A 12,737-nucleotide genomic window follows, 5' to 3' on the forward strand; every position below is an offset into this window, starting at 1 on the left:
GCTGACGCCAACCGTGGTTTTAACTCTGAGTCCAACCGTGACTCCTCCCGTGGTTCCAAGTCAACGTCGAACCGTGGATCTACCTCCAACTCCAACTCCAACTCCGCCTCGAACCGTGGCGCCAACTCCAAGTCATCCTCCAACAGGGGCTCCAGCACGGGATCAAGAGCCGGTTATGGATCTTCAGCAAGAGACTCCAGAGGCACCGCCACTGGCAGCTCGCGTGGTTCAGCTGAGCCTAGAAACGGCTCTCCATATAGTGGATTTAACTCTCGCTCCTCTCGTGGCGCTAATAACGATTTCAATAAGAGGGACAGCGGTTACCATGCTGACAACAGTGATGACAATGAGCAGGTCTCTCCTGCTGAATATAACCGCCTATGGGACCTGTTGGGCCTCTTTGCTGGCGGCACATCTGTCCAACGCGAGCGTACACCTTCAGTGAGTACTTTGACCACGGTCCACATCCTGGATAACGCTGTCACCTTTGAGGTATCTGAGACCACAGCCGCCCTAGTCGATGCCGCTGACTCTACCGCTGGTGATGTTATCCATGTTGTTGAAGCGTCTTACACTGCTGGAGCGTCCAGAGCTGGACTCAACATTGGACTGTACCTGGCAGTCCTGGTCGTCGTTTCCATGACTGTCTTCTGAGTCTTTATCCGAGACGCTATCTGTTGGCTTAGCGCTCTATTTCTTCTTTATCTCTTCTCTTTCTCATTTATGTTCACCTTCTCTTCTTGTTTTTGTTTCTCAGAAGAGTCTACGTATGCTTGTTTATCTTGGTATTTGTGGCCACTTACTTCTGCTGGAGTAACAGACCGCCTTTTGTTTACGGCTTTAACTATGTTGGTTGAGCTGGTTTCCCGTTGTTCTGTGTAGTCTCTCTGCGTGTATGCTTATGGAGCAGTGGGCGCTAGGCAAAGGACCCACACTTAACGTTTGAAGCAGCTCACAAGTTCTGTATTCTGTGCTTTTGGGCGGTTCCGTTAAAGAGAGGCATTCAGCACGCAGAAACCGGCGTCCGCACTGGTTAAGCACTCACATTACACTGGCTGGGCTGAGTGGTTAGCTGTAGAGGAAGGCCCTCTCTCTCAAGGGCACAGAGCACGTTTTCCGCGTGTGGGAGGGCTCCAATTGGGTGACTGTCATCATCAGCGTCAACATTCGGCCGCTTGGCTAAATCTACAGTTGTAGCGCGGGCTGTAAATAGTTCAAAGACACAACCAACTGCAAACGGGAACAGAGCACACAACAGAGCACACGGCAGAGCACACAACAGAGCACAGCACGCAGTTGTAGTGAGCATCGGCTGGGTACCAGAACCAGCCTACAAACCAGCCCTTCCAGGGCCGAATTGAGTGGGAGAAAGCACCAAAGACCGCACCGTTAGGCAGTGGGAACAAACACCACAGAGCGTCTGTTTTTAGTTTGCTTTGACGCCTTCCCTCGCTTCTTTTCGCGGGTTCCCTGGCAACGGAGCACAAGACAGAAAAACAAAAACAAGAAAAGAACACACACAAAAACAAAAAAAACACACACACAAAAACAAGAAAAAGAAAAAACAGCGCAAAAAAATCAAGGTAAACAAGATAAAGAAAACAGAGGCAGAGATTGTGGTGGGACGTGAAATTAAGCCGGCAGAAAGGGGGACGCCATAACACACACACATACAAACACACACTTCTTTGAGTACACGAGGGCCGTCTAAAGCAGGAAGCACGCGTGATGACAGACAAGTACAAAGGGATGGACCTGTGGAATTTGGACTCGCTTGGTCCCGGTTTCAGCTTTCTTGATGTTCCTGAAGTTGGTGATGATGAGACGTACAATTTCCTCCAGCATGGCGATGCCAATGAGCCCAACGACCAGGGCGGCGGCAACAGCAGCAGCAAGGGCGGCAACAACAGCGGCCACAGCAACAGTGACTTGAATGCCAATGGGCCCACGCCATCAGTTAGTGGCGCCTCTCTGTTTGCGCCAACACCTCCTGCTACCGCTGGTGGTGCCCCAGGGCCGGTGAACAAGACGGCGAACACTCCGAAGGATTTCATGGTCAACCACTACGAATCGCTGCTGAAGCAGAACAAAGTATCAATGAGAGACGCAGTATCACCGTCGAACAGTTACTTGTCTCCTGGGACTGCTCCTTCGCCGCAGCTTCCACAGGGAGCGCCGCTGCAACAGATACCGCCGCATAGACCACCACCATCAACACAGCAACAACAAGCACAGCAGCAGCAACAGCAGCAGCAGCAGCAGCAGCAGCAGCAGCAACAACAACAACAACAACAACAACAACAACAACAACAACAACAACAGAGCCTGCGTCAAGCGCCACAGCAACGGGCTCAGCCGCCAAAGATCCAACCACGTCAACCGCTACTATCACAACCACAGGGACCACTTCAACAGACACAACAACCACAGCAACAGGGACAGCCAAAGATTTGCGACCACTGTCGCCGTCGTCAAATTAAATGCGTCGCAGCTCAGGGTGCCACACAATGCTCACACTGCGAGTCAAAGGGACTCAAGTGTACGTACACTGAGAGCCCCTCTAATCCAATTTTGAAGAGAAACATGGGTGTTATTCAAGAGGATCAACAGTCCAATAAGCGGCCGAGACCGTCTAGTGTATTCTCTATATCTCAACAACAACAACAGTTCAAAAAACACCAACAAAATCCCGTGTTACAATACCCAAGGTCATCGTTCTTTGTGGGCTCTTCATCGTCCTACGACTCTTCTCTGTTGGACAAGATTAAATTGGACAAGATTGATCAAGTGCAACTATCTAGGACTTTGTCTCTGAGGAAAGTGTCCTCTAATGTTCAATTTATTCTGAGAGACGATTTTACAGATCTATTGGCACAAGAAGCTGAAAGACAAGTTGATGAAGTTGAAAGCCTTGTTACTCCACATGGAATGGCGCTAATACATCTCTACTTCAAAGTGATTCACCCTGCTTTCCCCATTTTGCACAAGAAGGTGTTTCTAGAGAAGTATGCACGCTCTTATCGTGAGTTCTCTGCACCTCTATTGGCCACTGTGTATTCCCTCGCTTGTAAATGGTGGGATTTTGACCCGATGTTGGCGCAACATCAGAGACCAAATATCGATGCGTTGAATGAAATCGCCATACGGACATTTTCAGAAGTTACAGAAAGACCAAGGCTGAGTGCAGTACAAGCAGGATTGCTGTTATTACAATGCAGGTCAGAATCATCAACCAATTGGATATTGTGTCAGCAGGTTGTTTCACTAGCGGAGGAATTAGGTCTTGGATTGGATTGCCACGACTGGAAATTACCGAAATGGGAACGTGGGTTACGTCGTCGTCTTGCTTGGGCTGTTTGGATCCAGGAAAAATGGACTGCATTGACAGAATCGAGGGTTTCACACTTCACGTTGGGTCGAAATTGGATAGTAAGAAATATAGCAAACGAAGATTTCCCAGAGTTACCACAAGTGAAGATGAATACAATGACACCAGATGAGTATAACAAGATGTTGAGTGAACACGAAGTTGGTAAAAACCTATTCAAAGGTACCATTGAGTTGAGCATGATACTCAGTGAAATTCTCGAGAACTTTTACACCTATTCGTTTACGCATTCGAGCGTGGCCACTGAACAAGTTTTAAAACAGGCAAAACCTTTGCAATTGAAATTGAGACAATGGTACCAATCGTTGCCCCAAAATTTACAAATGACTCCCGTCTCGAACGACAGGCTGTGCCCGGTTGCAGGTCTCCATTTACAATATTTCATTACCGAGATTACCCTTCACAGAAAGATTATACTGGCGTTATCGTCTGAAGATTCGCCTGAGCTGATAAAAGTTTGCAGGGCTGCAGCAACCACAAGACTTGTTGCCGTTTTAGAATTTATGAAGAATTTGAAAACTGAGCATATCAAGTCCTTTTGGCATTCTTCAACGTGCATTAATTTCAGCATTGTTGGTACATTTGCCGCAATCTTGTACGCTACAAGCTCTACACCACAGGAGTCCAACATGTACAGAGACTACGCTAATAATTTCAAAGTGCTGCTACAAAACATTGGCCGATTCTTTATCCCTGCCAGAGCCGCAGCACAGAAAGTTGATATGCTCCTTTCTCAAATACCCGGGCTATTAAGAGACGGAATACCGTTAAATCCAAATTCCAACGAGAGTGTGAACGGTGTGAATAGTATAAATGGTGGGAACGTGTCAGCAGGAGGCTCACCATTCACCATTGGACAATCACCAATGTCTCCATTTTTCCAGCAGCATATGATGAACGCTCCGCAAACCCAGGGTTCAATGCCTAATAACCAGCCAAGTGCGTCTGGCAAATCCACGCCTGTTGGTATGAGTGTACCTCCTGTCACATCAGCAAAGAGACTGAGCGATCCACAACATATAAGTCCAAGATCTGTACCCAATTCACAGAGTCCGAGAGATTACAGAAACAACGCAACGTGATAATACCCACGCACCGTGACAGGTTGTATCCTTCCGTCGTTTATTATTCTTTGCAGAACACATACAGTGAGAGAGCGCGAGAATGAAGTAGATGTCTATTATTTTCATAAGAACTTTGTCACTTTTGTATCCTTTGCAGCGTTGTTGTAATCACCAGGCGTATCCACCAGGAGATGTTGATCTGTATCTAACTTGTATTCTATTAGTTCACGTTCCTTTTGCATATGCTGATGAATCTTCTCTATGTCCTTCTGTATAACCTCTTTCACTTCTTCAGTCTTATGCTCGATATCCCTCTTCACTGTTGAAGTCTCCACCATGGCCTCGTTCAAGAGCTGTACAAGATCAGACACACCATCCTCGTTCTGCTGAGACGTGTGATCCTTTGAAGCCGACGCAACGCGTTGTCCCATCACCGAGAAATGGGCCTTACTTCTGCTGAAGGTCTTATTCACCAGCTTCATCTCCTCTGCAACATCAACATGTTCTCCCTTGCGTACCCTCTCCGTGAGCTCTTCCAATTTGCGGATCTTCAAAGAGTACTTGTTCTCCATGCTTTCAACACTGCGTTGGGCATTCATCACGTTGATGACTTGTGATCCGAGCAGCACCACAACCAGTGCTGGATAGAGCATCGTACGGTCCAATATGGCCTTCTTCATCCTTTATTCTACCGGGTTGGCGTTGTAGATGTGTCAATGGCGATGGGCTTTACGCCGTGGGGGGGGGAGGTTTTCATCCACTTTTTTCTCCAGCCTCCTGCTTGGCTGTTTTATTACCGTTGTTGCCCCGGAAACACATACATATGGACAAACTACAAAATGGAATGCACTTATTATATGTTCAGGCTCATTTCTCTATACTATCCAACTCCTGCTCTACAGCCTTTGTAGCATTGGGATCGTACTTCAGCGAATGCTTAGTAGTGGCTACTGTTGGCTTACCCTTGCCCTTCTTAGCCTTGTTTTGCTGTGCCATCCATGCGTTACCCATCTGTTCAGTGTGTGATTGGTACAACTCGTCAACTTTCTTCATGGCATCTTCCACTCCGCTGATGAACTCCAGTTTCATGACAGTTTTATTGGCTTGCCATTGGATCCAGGCCAATGCGTGCAACAGAGCGTCCACCAGATCATCTCCTTTCTCAGCACCAAATGTGCCTCGAGAATGGCTCTGCGAAGAGTTCATTACTTGGGAAAGATAATCACCAGAGAACTTCTGCAATGCAAAATGTGGATCGACACTGATCTTTGGATCAGATGACTGTACGAAATCAGCAAGGAGCTGTTCCACATAGCCCACCCGGAATTTCTTTGCAACTTTTCCCTTAACCTCGTCGTCCAGAGGTTTCCAATAGTAGCCCATCCTTTGAGGACTTGCACTTATAACTTCGATTTTACTCCTCTCCTCACAAATCCTCGAATACACCATGGAGTGCACCATGGCTTCTAGCATGTTAACCCTAAATACCCACTCATTAACCACTGGACTACCACCACTACGACTTCTCTGCCTCTCAATCAGCAGAGCATCAGGTAGAGGCTCTCCTCTCGGTAGCAGTATTTCATTCACGAGTCTGTAGCATGGCTCAACATACTTCTGAGGCTCAAAGGTGTCGTCTGTGCCAACGTTTGCCCACAACTGAACGTCGTACTTGTCCCATTCAGTTATCATCGGTACCGTGTTGAAGGGCAATCTCTTATTCAACGCCAGCTTCGTCAGCGCAAAGTTCTTCAACCCCATATCAACAGATATGATGCGGTACTTATCACCATCGTTAGGCAATCGTCTCGTCAACGACGACTTATTCGTCAGATCCTGTCTGATGTTTGCGATGATCTGCGACTTCACTCCACCGCTTCCTACCTCTCGAGTTAGTACTCAGCCAACCAATAACGCAAAATCACACACTCTGAACACGCACTGGTTCCTGTCAGCAGGCACAGTTTCCTTAGCTGTGCAATGGTAACCTTCTCCAGCTGATCCATCATTCATCCAATACGATAAATTCCCTTCCACCGGCATAGCTGACAGAGGCCATCGAGTGCAAATCGGAATAAAATTGCGAGCCGACGGCCCCAAGATTCCGCGAATGCGTTTTGTAAAAAAAACCAAAAAGCAGAGTAGATGGTACGGGCAGCAGTACATCACCAAGTGCGTCAATGTCTCGCAGAGCGCACCAATGAGCGTACAAAGATTGTGTTTCCATCACTGCGATTGGCTGTGTTCGTCATGGTGAGAGGGCTTTCTTCTCATGGATTGGAAATATTGATGCGATGTTGGCTTCTTCGTCGTTGAAAGCTTCTGCTGGAGCGAATGACACAAAGACCTCAGCGTTGTATATGAGAGCTGTAGTAGTTGATTGACACAAAAGTTATTCCTCTCACCATGTTGAGGTCTTTCACACCGAGAGAAGGGAGTATATAAGGATAGAGTGGTGCAGTAGGCTCTTCGAATCATAGCTTTCTAGGAGTGAGGAAACAGAGAGTTAATACAACGTTTCAGCTATTAGTTTTTGCAACGGCGATGTTTACCTTACGAAGAAGACAGTTAACCCGGGAAGGGAGTTCATCGGGTTCTCATAGTGGCGAAAGCCGTGATACAAAAGTGCACTTTTGGCATCGGATATTCCATAGACAAAGAGCCAAACCTCGTCTTGAGAAGGCGTCTACACCAGAGGCTGCTCCAACTTTCAAGCAACACAAGTCGATTGGTGGGTTGATCTTTAAAAGCTTAACCAGAAGGAGAAGAGCCCAGCAGGGATATCTATCCTCGGTGCTTGATGTAAACGAAACGTTGACCCAAAGGTATATGCGTGATGACTATGCCAAATTGATGGAGGATGTAGATGCTATCCCCTTCAGCTTGAAAGTGGAAGAGCCAAGCACGGTCAGAAGTAAAGTTTCCAGGATTATTTCTCAGTTGAGTCCTTCAAAGTCTTCGTCGAGACTGGAACTTGACGAGAACGATGAATCTTGGAATCCATATACACTAGCTAGAGAGAGCTTCAAACAGGATTCCTCATCAGAGATGATAAATCACGACGATATCACAGGTGGCGAGAGTGAAGGCGAAGACAACAACTACGAGCTGAAGTTTGCACCTGAAACAGTCACAGAGAATAAGAAAGTAATAGGTATAGAGGCATCAAGCAGATTTGGCACAGTCAGAAGAAGAGTCCTCACTCTTTTGAGAGGAAACAGCGTCAGTGTTCAGCAACCACAAGAGCCAGATGAGTATTCAACGGTGATCATCCATGAACAAAGCCCACCCAGTATAAGCATCCGAGAAATATTTAACCCAGACTCATCAAGTACAGAGGGAGACTCAATGTTTTCACCAATGGACAAAGATGAAGAATTGGATACGTTCCAAGAGTACTCCGGAGAAACAAAAACAATGACAATCCACAAGGAGACAATTGGATCAAAGAATTCCTCTTCCTGTCCTCAACAAACCTTGACAATGTCAACTGATAAGACTGCAAGGTTCTCTAGCATCAAGTACAACTTCCACCATAGATTATCACCTGAGAGAGTAGAACCAACGGCATCTGTAAAGCTCCGTGATAGCGTTGATATGCGGAAACAACCATTGTCAACCAATCCAACTGAGGAGCTCACTGTTGTTGAAGAACTAAGAGAACTCATTATAAAGAACAACAAGGATCACTACAGAATCATCAAGAGTTCATCAGCCACCCCATCATATGCAACAACAACGAAAATAACTCATGGTTTCACATAAGTGATTGCTTCTCGTGTTTTCTCTTGCAATATAACTCATCCCATTCTTTCGTAAAATTTGAAAAGTAGTTATCGACGAAGAATAAAGGGAATGCTCCTTTACAGCCATCTCTTTGTATTCTTGTGACGAAGCTTATGCCACTAATAACCAAGAAATGGATATTTGGGAAGTTCTCGATAAAGGGCTTCAAATCAATCTTCATCGAGTGTAAAAGACAAGTGTATAGCAGTTCAAATTGGGGTTTCGTCAGTTGTGGAGCAAAACGATATTTTGATCCGAGTTTCTTATTGAACGATTGTAAGAAGCTATCCATTGTGTCATTACCAGTATTGACACTTGGATATGCATCAACAGATTTCGAATACGGAGACACTGATGATTTCAGGAGTCTATCGAAAATGTTCAAATCCAAAAACGTTGTATAGTCCTTTGTCTCTGTAGGTATGAGTTCCCTGAGGATCTGTGCCGATGCAGAACAAATGGGACAAGTACACGGTATATCTATCAAGGTTGAATATTCACGAACGTCAAAGTGTAGAAGTTTATCTGTTAGTTCCAATTTGATGTCGACAAACTGTAATGAGGAGGTATGTCTCCATAACGATTTGTAAACCTCGCTGTCCCTTTTAACATGGATATCCGGCCTATGATAATCCAGCTTGATTTTCTTCAGTCTCTTAATGCTTCTGATCAACTTTGCAATTCCCTTATCGTCGAATGTCATCGAGATGAACGTCAGGTCCTCAATGTTTTCAAAGGGACACCAGCATTGAAACATCCCGGAACTGTTTATGAATTCATACTGGTCAAATACTTGATCATCCCAAGATATCAGTGCCAGAGACTTCAAGGTCTTTGTACTGAAGAAATTCGTCAAGGACCGTACCGTGACGGTCCTTGGATCGAAAACCATGATCGGATAGATATCCAGCCTCAGGTGGATCTTTATGCTCTCCAACTCCAAAGGTGCCTTGAGTCTGTGTAAGTTATTGAACATCTTCACGGGATCCATGAACAGAGTTAGATGTTTAACGCTTTCTGTCAACCTTCCATTCAACACATGCACAACGTCCCTTATGTAGCCGAGCGAGACTTGCCTGTTTATCTCTCCTCTCGAGTCTGTTGACGGGGGAACGTCCAACGTCTCCAGTTGTGTATAGTGATTACCTCGAAGCAATGCGTTGTTCATCCTCATCGTGGTGACGTTCTCTATAAACCGCAGAGACGACCCATACAAGGAGAGCAACTCTACAAACTGTACTTGTAGCGACTCATCAATGTCCCAGTTCAACCGTACATGCTGTACAAGCGCACACAGCGAAGTATTCTCTGTCAAGCTTCTCACCAGCATCTGCAGCTTGATGTTCGCAAGCGCCAGGGTCGAAGCATCGGTGTCGACACCAGTTGCATCATCAACATTGTTGTTGTTGTCCCTGTTATCAGCAGCATTATGTCCATGGAGGTTGAACCAAGTCCACGACGGTGCCAGGTCATGCACGCCCGACACCTCAACAACACGGTCATTGAGGTAGATCTTCGAGTACAGATGCTCCTTACCCATAGAGTGGAAGCTCTTCGACACCAGGCACAGCTGGCCCAGTTGTGTATGCGGTAACCACGAAATCACCTCTGATTGGAGCTCTCTCGGCAGTCTCGTGAACTGAGGGAACCTTTGCAGCGGAAACAGCGTACAGTGGTCTTTCTGGAGGTGTACGCTGTGTGAGTTCATAACGAATAGGCACAGCGACAGGGAACAGGAGCGCAGTTTGTCCTTTTGGCAATGCTTTTGAGGGTAAAATGACAACAGTTGAGCAAAATGCGGGAGGAGAGACACAATCGCCAGTGCTGGCCGTACCGATCGTAATTACATAAGCGATTATGTAATATATGATTACATAAACACTTACATAATACATAATTATATAATCTCTTACATAATACCTTTTCTGCCCTTCGCTGGTTCCTCCACCATCCGCGACGGCCGACACTGGCCGCGCATAAAGCTTTGCACCTGCCAAGGTCGCAACCCAAAAGGTAACAACCCAAAAGGTAAACCAAAACAAAGCAATAGGCACGCCAAGCAGGATCAATAACAAGGTCAAGAGGCGCCATCTTTCATTCCCCTTGAGCTGATTCTAATTGCACGAGCTAGAACTGGAATTCTCACCTGTGTGTGAGGGTATGTTCCCTGGGTGCTCATTCCACCGACAACTCCATGGAAAAGGCATATTATCTGAGCATGGGCTTTGGTTCTTTCCAAGAGTTGTGGTGAGTACGAACCACCCACGGGTGGTTTAGTAGGGATCTACAATAACACCAGTGCCGTATCCAGAACAACACCCAGCTCCAAACGCACGTATGGGGAACACAGGAATGGTAAACAACACTGTATACTTCATCTTGTTCTACCAGTGCTCTTTAGCACACAGGAGCAATCTCTCCGACATGTGCGGTGTATTATGTACTATGTACAACGGTCGTGCTTCTATTGACCTGGCACACCACGGCAGGACATGATCTCTCCCTCTATATAACGGCCAGATCGACGCAGTCCCATGAAACAATTCTATAAAAAGACATTTCGGGCCTCGCTGCAGAATTTTTCGTATGCGTGGAGCCACATGCGGGTTTGGAAATCATCAAATTGGGCAACCTCTCTCGCTCTCTCCGTCGTGGTGTACCAATCTACCGGAAGAGCCGTGATGAGCTCGTCCATGAGGTTACAGTTCCATTGTTTTCGAACAATAGCACCCAAACCACGAGCTTACAGTGAAGTTGTCTCCCCAGTGCTCCAATGTATCTGATTGTTGCTCACACCTGTCAGCCACAACAGCACTCTATTGAGGCCATTTTCGGTAATTCGTGTTCAAATCTCGAATTCCCCAATCGGGTAAATCCTCTTAAACTCTAAATTGCTTATAGAGTTTGTAAGGCGTCACCTGGGTGATCTGGATACCGAGAACTTTATAAATAGCGAGGCCTTTCTCCCTCGACTCAATGGGAACATGAAGAATTTTCACTCCTCTTTCTCTCTTTCCCTTGTCGTTTCAGTGTCGAAGAGATCTCATACAACACATCATGAAGTCATTCGCTATTGCCCTCTCTGTGTTTGCCCTTGGTTACGCTGCCACCACCGAAGTCGAGTCCGTTGACGGTACCATCACTTCAAGCGTCCAGACAGCAACAACAACAAAGTTCTACAACCCTGCTACGGACTCTGTCTGGTCCACTTTCACCCCAGCCAACCCAGCACCAACCGATGCATTGGTCAACGCCACCGGTATCACCTTTGGTATTGCCATTGACAAGGTGACCAACGAGACAGTGTTGTCATCCTTGTCCGAAGCCGAGATTGCAAAGACCGCCACCACAACCTCAATCTCTTCCACCTCCGCCGAGGAATCGTCTTCATCATCCTCATCCGAATCTGAATCTGCCACTGCTACTTTGGCTGTGGAGGATTACTTCAAGCAGAAGTCTGCCAGAAGCTCAACTGCTTTGGCCATGACTTTGAACAACACCATCTTGTTGGACTCCCACGGACGTGTCGGTTCCATTGTTGCTAACAGACAATTCCAATTCGATGGTCCACCACCACAAGCCGGTGCCATCTACGCTGCTGGTTGGGCCATCAGCACCGATGGTAACTTGATGATTGGTGACAATGACATCTTCTACCAATGTTTGTCCGGTACTTTCTACAACTTGTACGACGAGTCTTTGGGTGAACATTGTCAACCAGTTTACTTGCAAGCTGTCGAATTTGTCAACTAAGATTCATTTTATTTCTCTTGTTTATCTAGTTTAGTTTGAAACGAATAGCATTTTACACCTTTCTATTATGACATCATGGCGTAGTTCAACAGTAAATGTGTCTAACACGTAGCTAGTTGTAAGGGAAATCTGTCAACCAGTCCCTCCACAAGCTGTTGAATGTGTCAACTAAGGTTCATTTTATTGCCCTACTTCAGTTTCAAACAAAGAACATTTTACATCTTCCTATTATGACATTACTATGTAGCTCAACAGTCAATGAGCCTGACAATTTCTAATCTGATTTGCGTACACTGTCCACCAATGGACTCATCGTACAAATTGTAGAAGGTTCCACTAAGACATTGGTAAAAGATATCACTGTCACCGAGTGCTAGGTAACCATCGTCAGTAATACTCCAACCAGCAGCGTAGATGGCACCGGCTTGTGGTGGTGGACCATCGAATTGGAATTGTCTGTTAGCAACAATGGAACCAACACGTCCGTGAGAGTCGTACAAGATGGAGTCCTCCAAGCTCATTTGCAAAGTACCATCGGTCTTACAAGAGACTGCAGTGATGTCAAGTTCCGAACTTTCCTCAGCAGCGTCGGATGAAGTCTTAGATTCCTCAGAGGAGTCGGTTGAAGTCTTAGATTCCTTAGTGGTTGAACTGGATGTTGTCGTTGCTTGGACTTGTCCGTCACTAATCTGTGATACTGCATCAGCAGTAGTCTTTGTAGAGGTTGTAGCCTGGATTTGACCATC

The 12,737-nt window shown here is 46.2% G+C and overlaps 9 protein-coding genes across 9 annotated transcripts in view; 4 read left to right on the forward strand and 5 right to left on the reverse strand.

The window, feature by feature from the left end:
* Positions 1-30: 30 nt before the first annotated feature.
* Positions 31-654, forward strand: CYBJADRAFT_173170 (uncharacterized protein; the record flags this gene model as incomplete). Its single annotated transcript, XM_020216434.1, has 1 exon — positions 31-654. A coding segment is annotated over one exon (624 nt), but the record flags the coding sequence as incomplete, so codon positions are not given.
* A 179-nt stretch (positions 655-833) lies between these two features.
* On the reverse strand, positions 834-1,461 carry CYBJADRAFT_167774 (uncharacterized protein). Its single transcript, XM_020215070.1, is given in 2 exon segments — positions 834-1,265; positions 1,278-1,461. 2 exon segments carry the CDS (start codon positions 1,307-1,309, stop codon positions 1,034-1,036), a joined length of 264 nt encoding a protein of 87 aa, XP_020070209.1. The 5' UTR covers positions 1,310-1,461; the 3' UTR covers positions 834-1,033.
* Positions 1,462-2,412: 951 nt separating this feature from the next.
* Positions 2,413-4,146, forward strand: DAL81 (Dal81p; the record flags this gene model as incomplete). The annotated part of the gene is made up of 1 exon (XM_020212184.1): positions 2,413-4,146. A coding segment is annotated over one exon (1,734 nt), but the record flags the coding sequence as incomplete, so codon positions are not given.
* Positions 4,147-4,574: 428 nt separating this feature from the next.
* Positions 4,575-5,132, reverse strand: INA22 (Ina22p; the record flags this gene model as incomplete). The annotated part of the gene is made up of 1 exon (XM_020216435.1): positions 4,575-5,132. One exon carries the CDS (start codon positions 5,130-5,132, stop codon positions 4,575-4,577), a length of 558 nt encoding a protein of 185 aa, XP_020070211.1.
* Positions 5,133-5,287: 155 nt separating this feature from the next.
* On the reverse strand, positions 5,288-6,446 carry CCE1 (cruciform cutting endonuclease). Its single transcript, XM_020217999.1, has one exon. It carries the CDS (start codon positions 6,211-6,213, stop codon positions 5,320-5,322), a length of 894 nt encoding a protein of 297 aa, XP_020070212.1. The 5' UTR covers positions 6,214-6,446; the 3' UTR covers positions 5,288-5,319.
* A 550-nt stretch (positions 6,447-6,996) lies between these two features.
* Positions 6,997-8,217, forward strand: CYBJADRAFT_162569 (uncharacterized protein; the record flags this gene model as incomplete). The annotated part of the gene is made up of 1 exon (XM_020213700.1): positions 6,997-8,217. The coding sequence occupies one exon, from the start codon at positions 6,997-6,999 to the stop codon at positions 8,215-8,217; it is 1,221 nt and encodes a 406-aa protein (XP_020070213.1).
* Positions 8,218-8,315: 98 nt separating this feature from the next.
* CYBJADRAFT_173175 (uncharacterized protein) lies at positions 8,316-9,778 on the reverse strand (the record flags this gene model as incomplete). The annotated part of the gene is made up of 2 exons (XM_020216436.1): positions 8,316-8,336; positions 8,366-9,778. 2 exons carry the CDS (start codon positions 9,776-9,778, stop codon positions 8,316-8,318), a joined length of 1,434 nt encoding a protein of 477 aa, XP_020070214.1.
* Positions 9,779-11,649: 1,871 nt separating this feature from the next.
* On the forward strand, positions 11,650-11,970 carry CYBJADRAFT_119279 (uncharacterized protein; the record flags this gene model as incomplete). The annotated part of the gene is made up of 1 exon (XM_020212286.1): positions 11,650-11,970. A coding segment is annotated over one exon (321 nt), but the record flags the coding sequence as incomplete, so codon positions are not given.
* Positions 11,971-11,986: 16 nt separating this feature from the next.
* CYBJADRAFT_190209 (uncharacterized protein) overlaps positions 11,987-12,737 on the reverse strand; it is a gene marked incomplete at its 5' end in the record, with an annotated part of 1,217 nt that continues 466 nt past the window's right edge. Inside the window, one exon of the mRNA XM_020217366.1 lies at positions 11,987-12,680. Within this exon, the coding sequence (XP_020070216.1) occupies positions 12,240-12,680 (441 nt within the window). The 3' untranslated portion in view covers positions 11,987-12,239. The remainder of the gene's footprint in view (positions 12,681-12,737) is intronic.

Source organism: Cyberlindnera jadinii, assembly GCF_001661405.1.
Source record: "Cyberlindnera jadinii NRRL Y-1542 unplaced genomic scaffold CYBJAscaffold_7, whole genome shotgun sequence".
Lineage (NCBI taxonomy): Eukaryota > Fungi > Ascomycota > Saccharomycetes > Phaffomycetales > Wickerhamomycetaceae > Williopsis > Williopsis jadinii.

Bases quoted from the DNA above. Each gene is read 5' to 3' on its own strand.
- CYBJADRAFT_167774 (XM_020215070.1), bottom strand. From the start codon at position 1,309: ATGCTCACTACAACTGCGTGCTGTGCTCTGTT.
- CCE1 (XM_020217999.1), bottom strand. From the start codon at position 6,213: ATGGGGTTGAAGAACTTTGCGCTGACGAAGCTGGCGTTGAATAAGAGA.